The sequence below is a fragment of the Chinchilla lanigera genome, unplaced genomic scaffold (genome assembly GCF_000276665.1).
Source record: "Chinchilla lanigera isolate Chin_1 unplaced genomic scaffold, ChiLan1.0 scaffold00067, whole genome shotgun sequence".
NCBI classification, from domain to species: domain Eukaryota; kingdom Metazoa; phylum Chordata; class Mammalia; order Rodentia; family Chinchillidae; genus Chinchilla; species Chinchilla lanigera.
The window spans coordinates 4,258,389-4,270,859 of record NW_004955468.1 but is presented as its reverse complement, the minus strand read 5'-3'; the positions used below and the strand labels follow the sequence as shown (position 1 = coordinate 4,270,859).

At 44.3% G+C, this 12,471-nt stretch overlaps 1 protein-coding gene across 2 annotated transcripts in view; it reads right to left on the bottom strand.

Annotated features, from left to right (window-relative positions):
- Positions 1–75: 75 nt before the first annotated feature.
- LOC102008303 (zinc finger protein 419-like) overlaps positions 76–12,471 on the bottom strand; it is a 19,309-nt gene continuing 6,913 nt past the window's right edge. Inside the window, exons 2-5 of one of the 2 annotated variants that reach the window (XM_005400012.2) lie at positions 8,188–8,226; positions 5,210–5,336; positions 4,594–4,701; positions 76–3,411 (exon numbers count right to left, since the gene is read on the bottom strand). In XM_005400012.2, coding sequence (XP_005400069.1) covers positions 1,793–3,411; positions 4,594–4,701; positions 5,210–5,336; positions 8,188–8,226 — 1,893 coding nt within the window. In that variant the 3' untranslated portion in view covers positions 76–1,792. The remainder of the gene's footprint in view (positions 3,412–4,593; positions 4,702–5,209; positions 5,337–8,187; positions 8,227–12,471) is intronic. The other variant, XM_013522366.1, reaches the window with a different exon arrangement.

Sequence of the window (12,471 nt, the reverse complement as noted above, 5' to 3'; positions counted from 1 at the left end):
AAGGTAACTTTGTAGGTGATGGACATATTATACTTATGGTGGCTTCATGGGTTTTTACATATGTTCAGTTTTTTTTGTGTCTCTATTTTATATCAATTATAGCTCAATAGGGGCTGGGGATTTAGCTCAGCGGCACAGTGCCTGCCTGGCAAGCGTGAGGGCGTGAGTTCGATTCCCGGTACCAGAAAAAAAAAATTATAGCTTAATAAACCATCAAAAAAATGCTTCCATGTAAAAATGTAGATCTACGCCTCTTGAAAAACCAGACTGGGCAAACATATTGACTGTATTATAATTCTCTTTTATCCTTTAGGAAGACTATCAGTGAAGGGTATTTCTACATGAGACACAGAAGTCTTTTATTTCGACTATAGTATTTCTTCTCTGGCTCCCCTTTCTGCCAGTGCAGCATTGGCCTTGAAGTGAACAGCTCAAGCAGGCTATGGGAATCCAGAAAAACTGTCCAGATTATTTGCTCTGCCGGTCACCATGGCCATAGGTATGTAATACATAAGTCCAATGGTCCTGAGTATATCTGCATACCCTCATCTCTCAGGGCTATGGTGACTGGACTAGAATATTTATGGAAGCACCTTTACGTGGAGTAAAACCTTGGAACTTTCTATAGTGACCCCCAACTGTTATTCATATACACTCTTTCAGTTCCAACTATAATTATGCTTAAACAATTTGTGATTTGCATCCAGGGAATACGATAAAGGCCACCGAAGAGTGTGCTCACTGAGCATATTGGGGTTATAGCATTCATATTTGCCAAGTGGCAGAGGTGAGGAGCCTTCAACCAAAAGTATTGGCATTGATATAACCAGGGCCTTAGATGGGATCAGAATGTGCAATGCAGTCCTGAGAATGTTCCGCACAATTATAGGGAATCTTCAGTACGGAGTCCAGATCTGAGACTTAACATTTGGCTGAGGGTTTCTCAGCGTGTTTCTCCAATTGTCTGTCCCTACACTGAATAAACAAGACAGCACATCTTCTCTACTCTGAGACCCTTTCCAGTGGGAAATGAGTAGAAGTCACTGACTGATACTTTTTCAGTGACTGCACTTTCCTCCTATGCACTGACTTCTCCAATGTTTAATGAAGCTACACTTGGGCCTAAATAATTTTTCACATTTTTTAGAAATGAGAAGTCCACTTTTCAGTATGGACTCTGGTCCTAAAGAAATATGGATTAAGGCTAGATGCTTTCCTACATTTCTTGTACTAATAAAGCCTTGCCCTGATGTGAACTCTGTTGTAAAATGAAGTGGGAGCCTTGGCTAAAAAATTATTCACATTCAATCCACTCTTCTAGCAGATGTGAACTCTCTGATGTACAATAAAGCTAGAGCTTCGGCAAAACAGTTTCACATGTTCAGTGTACTCATAAATCCTTTTCCCGGTGTGCATTCTCTGGTGCCCAACAAGTATGATTTTACAGGTAAAGAATGTTCTAGAGTTGCTACGTTCATAAAATTTTGCATTAGTGTGAACCCTCTGGTACTAAACACGTTTGAAGGTTTATATAAAAAATTTTGTACATCTGTTGCACAATCTCTGTAATGTGAATTTTCTGGTGCTGCATCAGATTGTATATGAACGCTTCTGCCATGTTCACAACGCTCAAGTCCTTTCTCCAGTGTAGAAGTATGTGTTGGCTGCTGTAGGTTTTCCCACATAGACTGCATGCATAAGGAAGGCCTTACTCCAGTGTTGTGTTTTATAACAAACTAGGATGGTGCTTTTGCTATAGGCTTTCTCACACTTTGTTAGATTCAGGTGGCCTTTATCCAATGTGAAATTTCTTGTGCTGAACAAGGTGGGATCTCCTGCTATAGTTTTTACCACATTCATTACACTGATAAGGCCTTGTTCCTCTGTGAATTCTCCGGTGTACAAAGAGTCCAGAGCTTTGTTTGAAGAACTTCCCACATATGCTGCACTCATAAGGCCTTTCTTCACTGTGGATTCTCTGATGTTGAACAAGTCCATCTTTACGGCTGAAAGCTTTCCCACATTCACTGCATTCGTAAGGTTTTGCTCCAGTGTGAACTCGCTGGTGTAAATTGAGACTTGATCTATGGCTAAAACATTTCCCACATTCAGTGCACCCATACGGCTTTTCACCAGTGTGAACTCTCTGGTGTGAAATAAGGCTGGAGCTTTCTCTAAAGAACTTCCCACATTCGCTGCACTCGTAAGGCTTTTCTCCAGTGTGGATTCTCTGGTGCCGAACAAGTATCACTCTGCTTCTAAAGAACTTCCCACACTCACTACACTCATAAGGCTTTTCTCCAGTGTGGATTCTCTGGTGCCGAACAAGTTTGTTTTTTATTCTGAAGGCTTTCCCACATTCACTGCACGCGTAAGGCTTTTCTCCAGTGTGAACTCTCATGTGTGCAGTAAGGTAAGAGCTCTGAATAAACGATTTCCCACATTCACTGCATTCATAAGGCTTTTCACCTGTGTGGAGTTTATGGTGTCGAACCAGTGTTACCTTACTTCTAAAGAATTTCCCACATTCATTGCACTGATAAGGTTTTGCTTCAGTATGAACTCTCTGGTGTTCAATAAAGACAGAACTCTGTCTAAAGAATTTCCCACATTTGGTACACTGAAAAGGCCTTTCTCCAGTGTGGATTCTCTGATGCTGAACAAGCCTGGATTTGCATCTGAAGGCTTTCCCACATTCACCACACTGATAAGGCTTTATAGCAGACTGAACCCACTGGTGTAAGATGAGATTGGAGCTTTGGCTAAAGAACTTCCCATGTTCATCATACTCACATGGCTTTTCACCAGTATGAATTCCTGGATGTGCAATAAGGACAGGGTCTGGTCTAAGGATGTTCTCACTTTCAGTCATTTCTTCTCTGTGGATTCTCTGGTGCCAAACAAGAGCGATTTTGTGGCTGAAGAGTTTCCCACATTCATCGCACTCATAAAGTCTGTCCTTAGTTTGAAAGGCTGTGCTGTAGCTAGTGCTTGTGTGTGGATTTCCTTCGTTACCCCTGGTCTGGTGCTGCAGATGGCTTGAACTGCTCAGGGGATCCTCTTCATCATCTATGCACATAAAGGAACTCACTGAGGTGTGTGCTCTAGAGCTATTAACAAACACAGCCTTCTCGCACCTCCTGACATCTTTCTCTTCAATGTGCTCGTCCTGAACGTGCTGCTGAAGGACGTCTGTAAAGAACCACAGTTGTCTTCCACAGGCCTCACATGTGTGCAGCTTCTGCCCAGGTTGTATTTCCTGATGCTCACCCAGAAACAAAATGTCCTTCACCACTGGGCCACACACCTCACAAGGGTAGACTTTCTGGGTGGCAGTATCTGCATTCAGAGCCCTGACTTGTGACCCTCCTTGAGAAGATGCCTCCTCAACTTCCATTGGAAACCAACAACCTGAAAGCAGAAAATGTGACTGATATATATGGAGATTGCAATGTGTGTGAAAGGGGTGACGCCGTCACAAACATGTCTTACACAACCAAGAATGAATACAAAAGATTCTTGGGAGACTATGGGAGCTGAAGCCAGCAAGAGAAAGTCCTGCTATACTGAGGGCAGCAATGTCATACTGTGAGGTCTGGGGAAAAGGAAGGCCACAAGAGTGGGAAGCTGCACAGAAAGAGTGGCTGTGCCTCTCATTCATATCTGTTTTGAAATGTGTACATCTGATGGAGACCACTATGAAGCAGCTCTGAGCAGGACTTACATTATCTAATTGGCTTTTCATGTTTACATGTGAGGTTGCCCGAGGCCTAGGCCCTTGTCTGGAGATGGGCAGTGGACTCACAGTAAGTGAACCTCTAAGAGTCACTGGTCCCCACTGAGGCCTCTGTTGGCCTGTGAAGTTGGGACACCTCAAAGGACAAAATAAGGCCACAGCGAAGGACGTTTGGCTCCAACCCCAATTAACTAGAAGGAGACTGTAGCTGAAGATTTCTCACTCCTGCGGTGAAGGCCTTCCTGGACATAACACAGTTCTCCTAAATTAACATAATGATTACCTGGAGAAGTCCTTAGAGGGATTCCCAAGTCCTGCCCAGATTCCTGCATTTTCTTCAGTATTTCCCTTGCTTGTTTTAAAACCTAGTAAGTACAAGCAGCCCAGAGAAGTTCTTTGTCTTAGCCCCAGAATTCTGACTGAGGGTTTGGAACCTCCCAGAGCCCTGAAATAATTTCATTTGTCTCATTTATTTAAGCCTTTACCATCCACTCATTTGGGAGATTGCAGGTCTGATCAGTCTGCAATTACTAAGGGATATTATTAACATGATACGCATCTCATAGCACGTTATATGCAGCTTAGTGGTGGAGACCACTGCGGAGGGAATGGTGGAGAATGATGGACGCAGCCTGAAAGCCAGAAAGGTGTGAACAGCAAGGGTCAGAAGTCACTGGAGGAATGACAATGGGGAAAAGTGTTAAGAATGGGACTGAATGGATGAAATGAGTCACGGCACCACCCTTGGTACGAAAATAGTAATGGGGAAAAAAAAAAAAAGTAATAGGCACTGAAGAGGTACCTGGTACCATTAGAACTCACTTTTAATATCAAGGCATCATTCTCTTCTGACTTACCAGAGCCAGTACCCCTGGAGATGGCTGGAGTTAAGTCAGCTGTGTCAGGTACCCAGGTCTGTTCCCCCACCTCCAGATTAACAACATGAATCCGAGAAGATATAAGTCCTAAGCGAAAGACATGGCAAATAAGGAAACAACAGCAGTGCATGGTACCCCCATCACCCCACTGACCACAGTAAATAAATACAAAAAGAACTGCAGAGGAACATCTTGTAAGAAAAAGACTAATGATGTCAAAACTAGTGACCACAGTGGTACACTTGCAATTCCTTGCATCAAGTAACAGGAAATGTCTGGAGGAAAGTGGGAAGAGAGAGGTATGATTCTAGACAGTGACTCTCCAGATGAGGCCATACTAGGTAAGAGCCATCGGATTCATGGCAAGACTCCTGTCACCATATCTTTTCTTGCAAGGTTTCCAGCCCTAGGTGATAGGGTGGCCTAGGGAGAGAATAGAGTATTTGGCTGAGCTGGGGAACACCCAGCACCTACCCCCAAAACACTAAAGGAAGCAGGGTCTATAGCGGGCTGTGAGAAGAAGCAAACAGCAGCCCCAGATGTAAAAGGGAAGGAAAGAACCAGGCCGGAATGGTAGAAAGTGAGAAGAACTTACCAAGTGAGGCCACAAGGGCAATGTTCTCGAGCATCACATCCAAGTACAGGAGTCTCTGTGTCTCATCAAGAAGCTTCCACTCTTCCCAGGAAAAGTCCACAGCCACATCCCCAAAGGTCACACTGCCCTACAGGACAGGGAGAGCAAGGTCCCTGAGCAGCCTCTTTGCTTAGGAACATCAGTCTAAACTCTTGCTTCCCCTTCTCCCAGTTCACTGCATAGATATTAAGGCTGGATGCCACTACTGCTTGCTCCCTCTCTCTCTCTCTCTCTCTCCTCATACTTCCACTGATCACTGTGTCACCCACATCCATTAAGACAGGTGTGGAGATAAATGCCATGAAGCTTTGAGCTTCACAGGAAGGGCCCAGCCCCTTTCCTCACAGTAAATTCCCTTGGGTTCCAAATTTATACCTCTCTGTACAAACACAGGTTCAGTTTTCTCCCTAGAGCTCCTAGGGCCAAGTACCTCGGACCACCATTTCACGTTGTCTGTCTCTGTACACCATCCCATCCTCACATTTCTTACCTTCTACTGCCACTGCCAGCCCCACTGCTCCCTGTAGGCACCTTCTCACCATTCTACTTTCCAGTCTGCACATGGTATCCGGAGGGCGCTTGGGACTTGCAACCATGACTCTATGCTTCCACAGACCTCTGATGACTCAGTCCCACAGGAAGCACGGAGCCCTGCTTCAAAGACCTCCCTACCTTGCCCTACTCCTTACTTCATCCTCATCTCTAAGAATCATGAGCAGGTAGCAGATATCTTAAATTCTCACCCACCCATCTCAACCATCCCCTTTCCATCAAAGTCCTATTCAATGCCTGGCTCCACTTATCCCCTGCCGTTCACTGACTATCTCCCGTTTAACCATAAATGTTATCCACAAGCCTGAGTAAAGCTCTCCAGGCTCTGACACAGGTCACCACAAAAGTCTGGTGAACCTTTGAAGGATAAAATAACCACAGGCCCTGGTCTCACAGTGAATTCACTTCCATAACTGCTGCGTTTCAACAACCATCTCATGACATTCTCCCTTGGAAGCCTTTGCTTCCATCACACCCTGCTCCTGCCCGCCTACTCTCTCTCAGTGTAGACTATAATGCTTACTAACTCCATTTAGGAGCCCAAAAAAGGGACTCAGTCTTTCAGCTCTAACCTCACATTACATGGCTGTTATGGCTTGACTATTAAATGTCCTCAAAAGTTAAAGCATTGAGCCGGGCGTGGTGGCGCATGCCTCTAATCCCAGCACTTGGGAGGCTGAGGCAGGAGGATCGTTGTGAGTTTGAGACCAGCCTGGGCTACAAAGTGAGCTCAAGACAAGCCTGAACTGCACAGCGAGACCCTGTCTCAAAATGATAAAAAAAAAAAAAAAAGTTAATGCATTGAAACTTGGGTCTCCAGCTGATGGCACTACTGGGAGATGATGGATCCTTTAGAACATGGGGCGTAAGTGAAGGAAATTGGGTCACTGGGGACATGCCTTGAATATTAAGATGTATATTAAGATGTTGGTGTTGTGCTCGCTTCGGCAGCACATATACTAAGATGTTGGTGTTTTCTTCTCTTCAATTTCTGGCTGCCATTAAGTGAGCAACTTTGCTCCATGATACACTCCCCACCATGATGCCCTGCCTTACCACAGCCCAAAGCAATGAGGTCGAACTGCCACAGACTAAAACTTTCCAAAACCGTGAGCCAAAATAAACCTTTCTTCCTTTGAAGCTCTTTTATCAGGTATTTTCTCACTGTGACAAAAAGCTACTTACACAGTGCCCATTAGTGGTTTTGCCACCACCACCTGAAGATTCCCCCTCCTAAATATATTCAGTGACTCACAGCCTACCTTGGTCTACATATCTTATTATGTCTGCATCTGAACATCCTAAACTCCAGACCTGTTTGTTGTTGAGCTATCCACTCAGCACCTCTACTTGAAAGTCTCTCGAAGAGCCAGGCATGGTGGCACACACCTGTAATCCCAGCACTCGGGAGGCTGAGGCAGGAGGATCGTTGCAAGTTTGAGATCAGCCTGGCCTACAAAGTGAGCTCAAGGCCAGCCTCAACTGCATAGCGTGACCCTGTCTCAAAAAGACAAAAAAGAAAAAAAGGAAAAAAAAAAAGTCTCTGGAACATCTGACTGAACCTGTCCAAAACCTAATTCCTCATATTCTCTCTGAAATTCATTCCACAACTGACTCCCTCCTTTGGTTAATATCATATTATCTCTGACTCTTCCTCACATCAGAAAGTACAGCCAGAAAAACAAATCCTGAAGTCATAAGATTCTCTACCTCCACAGTTATCACTCCTGCTTGGCCAAAATCAATACTCATCCAGACTATTGTAGTAACCTCTTCCATTGCCCCTGATATCTATATTCTACTTTGCAGCCAAGGGAAATCTGCTAATCCTTGATTCAGGTTACCTCCATTCTCTATTCCAAATGTTTTCTGACAGCCAGGCATGCTGGCACATACAGTAATCTCAGCACTCAGGAGGTTGAACAACAGGATCGCCATGAGTTCAATGCCAGCCTGGGCTACATACTGACTCTGTCTTACAAAACCAAACCAAACCAAACCAAAAATGTTACTTGGCTCATAACCAGCAGAAAAGCGACACATTTGCTCATCCTGCTGTTTTGGACCTTCAACCCTATGCTCTGTTCCCAAACATAATGGAGAACTTCAGTTCCCGAACATTGCCAGCTGTTTTACCTTTACATACCTGCAGGTACTGCCCCCCACCCCCGTGCTTATAATACCATCTGCACAGCATTCTACATGTTGCCAGAAATGATGACTTCTCCATATAACCCTCAGCCTAGACTTGAGTCCCTCAGTCTGAGGGACCCTAGACCTCATGGCCAAGGGCTTAGCCAGCACACAGTTTTGGGACACTGTAATTCAAGACCATACATATGGTTGGGAGATAAGGAGGCCATGGGTCTGAGACACCTTCTACTCACCTGTGCGTGGTGAGTAAGCACTTCTGCACCCATAGGTACCTGTGAAAAGAATAAAACTGTGGGCAACGGGCATCCATGGTGGGGTCTTGAGGGCTCATCCAACCCCTCATCCCTGCTCTGAAGCAAGGTGACCCTTCAGGTGACTGTCCAACTTACGGGCCTCACTCATTACAGCGGCCTTTTATCAGGTGTTTGATGGTGGATTCAACTTCCCTATGCCTCAATGTTTTCTGTTAGATGCGGACAGTAACAGAATCAACTTCCTAGCACTGATGTTGGTATCAAACATATTAGTACAGGGCCGGGGATATAGCTCAGTGGCATAAGTGCCTGCATGGCAACCACAAGGTCATGAGTTTGATCCCCGGTACCACAAAAAAAAAAAAAAAAAAACATATTAGTACGTATCAAGTGCTAAGTATATGCTATCTCTATCTACACAACTAATCTTTTCCTGTTAAACTATAACCACATTCATGTTATGAACAAATCTCTGAAAATCAAACAGTTTGGTAATATCAAGTAAAGTTAAAAACATATAAAAATAAGTACTATGTAGTTATGAGTTATAGTCACATATGATTAACAAACAATAGAAAGTAAACCAAGGAAAACACAGAATTTAGAATGGATGATTACTTTTACACAGGAAGAAGGACGACCTGAATTTTCAATACTGATAGTCCTATTTCTCATGGTGGGTATGGAGTTCAAGGTTGTTTGTCTTATCGTTATTCTTTATATTTCACCTGTACATTATAAATATAATCTGGTATTGAACGAATCCAACCACTGCCATCCTACTCTAAGCAGAGACTACTTTAAATCCCTTCCTCCTGCTATGCTTTTATACCTGATACAGATGCATCATCACAGGTCAGTAAAAGCCCATAAGCACAGCTCCACCCTGTAACTCCCAATCACTGTCCAGCTCTGCTCTTGACAAACAACATGCAACTCCCTGTACATCCTTAAGTCCGGTCCCAGGCGGATAGGTACAGCTCCTTTGTACTGAACTCTGACCCTGAAAGCCCCATTGTGACATTTCCCTTCCACAGCTCCTCTTTTTTATGCTCATTACCCTATAAAGACCTTATAGCCTGTACAAGAGTTGCTGATCTGCTCTCTAGTGGCAGAGCAGTCCCTCTCAGGTTTGTTCTGAAATGAACCTACCTGTTGAGCTCATACAGTTGCTTCTTTTCCTTTTTGTCCTAACAGGTGTGATTTCAATATAAATTAAAATAATCTCAAAAAAGAACTCTCTCAGATGATAATTAATCATCACCGTATGTTTTTGTGTGTGTGATTTTAATTTAGGTATTTTAGTTGCCAAATTTTTGTTAACTACCAATATGCATACATGTGGAATATTAATTTCTTACTGTTAAAAATCTCCACTAAACTTAGGTCTCGTCTTCCTGTAAGTCCCTGCTTCCCTTAGAGAATTTACTGAAGGAAATTGCAATTGTAAATTCTAGGTCTTGAAATGTATTTAAATCTCCCAGCCTCTGGCCAGTTTTACAACTCATTAAGTAAGTTTCTCAGTGAGCTGGGAACCATTGCTTCCAAACACAAATATGGAAGGAGACAGCAACCCTGCCTCCCAGTCTCTGTGGGTGAGCGGAAGTCTATCTTCAGTGGACATCAATTAGCAAACACTTATGGCTTAGACAGGGAAAAACACCTACAAATTTAGGAATAACTTCATGTGTTTCACAGATCCTACTGGTCTACCGCCCCATCTAATCTACTACAGTACTTTCCTACTAACCAACCACAGTGATTAAAAACCTTCCCACCTTTGTTTCAAAAATGTTCAGCTTAGTACCTCTCCTACTGCCAAATTCTCCAAGTCTTCTTTGCCTCTTCCTACTTATTCCAGTAAAAGCTTTTACTTTGGCTCTCTTCTACTGATAGATACCATTACAGGGACAAACTCCTGGGCCTGTTGCTCATTAAAAGCACTGTGTGAGAAAACCTGCCCTGAAACCCAGTGTTCCCTCCAAACAGGCTTCATGACCTCTAAGGAGGTGTCTCCATATATCAAGCAGATCCTAAAGACTTTAGGATCAAAGAACAGCCTCTAAGCTGCTCTTTTAAATCCTCCTCTATCCTTCCCTCGCCTCTCACTCTCAAATCCTAAAGGCGTAAGTTTAGTTTCCCTAATGCCACAGCTTCCCATTTTAGGGTGGCTGGGGGGATCCCCTGGGCAGTTCATATTCAAGTGGCTATTCAGCAATACGTGATGTTATCCTTGGGACCTGGAAGAACCTCACACCAAGAAGGAGCCCACTGGCTTTTCATTTTTTTTCTCCTCTTCCCTAAAACTCACTTCCCTTCTTCCTCTTCAGGGGCTTTCATCTTCAATGCTAATTTGTACAGGGAAATGAAAGCAAGCAGAGCAGTGGTAGTACTTAAAACAAGGGTCAAAGAGATGTTCTTACTTTTTTAATCTGTAAATCCGAAAAATCTCTTTTTCCCTTTGCCACTTTATTGAAAGCATAGATGTAGTCCTCAAGAGAGGAGCACAGAGTGAGGGAACTGCCCTGCAAATAAACCTAAAACACTCCTAACATGGATCCTGCCTATAGGAAAGGGCCCCCTCTGCTGAGGTCCCAGCTAAGCTACCCAGTCACAGGAGAGGGCTGCTCAGAGCTCCTGTTATGTATGGTTTGTGTCTAGATATTCCCCCAAAGCCTCATGCAGTTATAGAGGGTAGGCTAGTGCTGGAATTGGCGAAGTGAGTGTTACACTTGCCCTAGGGCAAACAGCCTGCATACAATATACGGGAATGAAAAAAGATTTGCTCCTCTCTTGCTCTTGTTATTTTGCTGTCTTCCACAGCAGAACTTGCCCCTCTGCCATGCCACCCTGCCTTGGAGCCAGCTGATTATGAACTGAAACCTCTACAAACTGTGAGCCAAATAAACCTTTCCTCCTTTAATTTTGGGTGTTGGGTATTTTGTCTCAGCAATGAGAGAAAAGTAACTAAGATAGGTCCCAACAGTAACATGCGATCAGACTGGTAGGAGAGGAGGCTGTGCTCCTGTGTGTTCCACAGGTGCGTAGATGCTATGAGTAGAGAAAGGTGGATCCTGCCCGGATCACTGGGTTGCCATCTACAGCACTGGCCATAGTGCACCTGTTTCCCTTCTCCTCCTACCCAGCAGCTACAAGCCTTCAAAGAAGAACACTCGCCTGCCACCAGGCCGTACCCCAGAGATGCACCCTAGAGACAGATGTGTGCTGCCACAACCTCCAACCTCCCCCAGAACAGCTCATTTTCAACCAGCCTGGGCTGTCCACAGCATACCTGCCACCATTTCCTGGAACCATCTGCTCTACATCTGCCACACCCCACAGTGCTCTGAGGCCTCCACAGGTTACATCTTTAGTGGTGGCTATCTCCCTCCCTCCACCTTCTTTCTTCTTCTCTTATTCTTTTATCTCGGCCCCTAGTTTATTTTCCTATCTAAACTAGTTTATACTTTTTAGTTACTGTAGACAGGGGCATCTCCAGACTTTTTAACCCCTCACAAGTTCTTTACATATGTGCACGAGTGTCCCTGGGGTGCCTTACCGAGGAAAACCCAACCCTTTGACTTTGTTCTTACCTTTTATCTTACTGTGAAAGACACCAATGCATTTGTACACTTCACAGGGATTCTAGAAATGCCTCGAAATAGCTACCTACCAGGGGTGAAGATACTTGTTTTCCTCTGGGTATAACAGCAATGGGACTAACGGGGGCTATGAATTCCTGGGAAAAACTGGTTTGAGCTATATCCTTGACCCTGAGAAAAACTGCAGCAAGCACCACTGCTTGATCCCAGAGAAAGCCTAAAAGAATCCAGTGTTTCCTTCTTCACCTCTTTTCTAAAGCCAGATCTTTATTTATTTATTTTGGAGACAGGGTCTCACTCTATAGATCAGGGTCGCCTTGATCTCACTCTGTAGCCCAGACTCATGGCACTCTTGCCTCAGCCTCCTGAGGGCTGGGATCACAAGTGTGCACCACCTGCCCAGCAGCCAGATCTTAAAAGACTCATACATCTTAAAAGATTATGAGTAATTCAACATCTACTTCCAAACGTCAATTCCAGGCTGTATTTCACAAAACTGGAACTCTTTAAGAAAAAAGTTGCTGGGCATCGTGGCGCCTGCCTGTAATCCCAGCACTCAGGAGGCTGAGGCAGGAGGATCGTTGCGAGTTCCAGACCAGCCTGGGCTACAAAGTGAGCTCAAGGCCAGCCTGAACTACATAGTGAGACCCTGTCTCAAAGA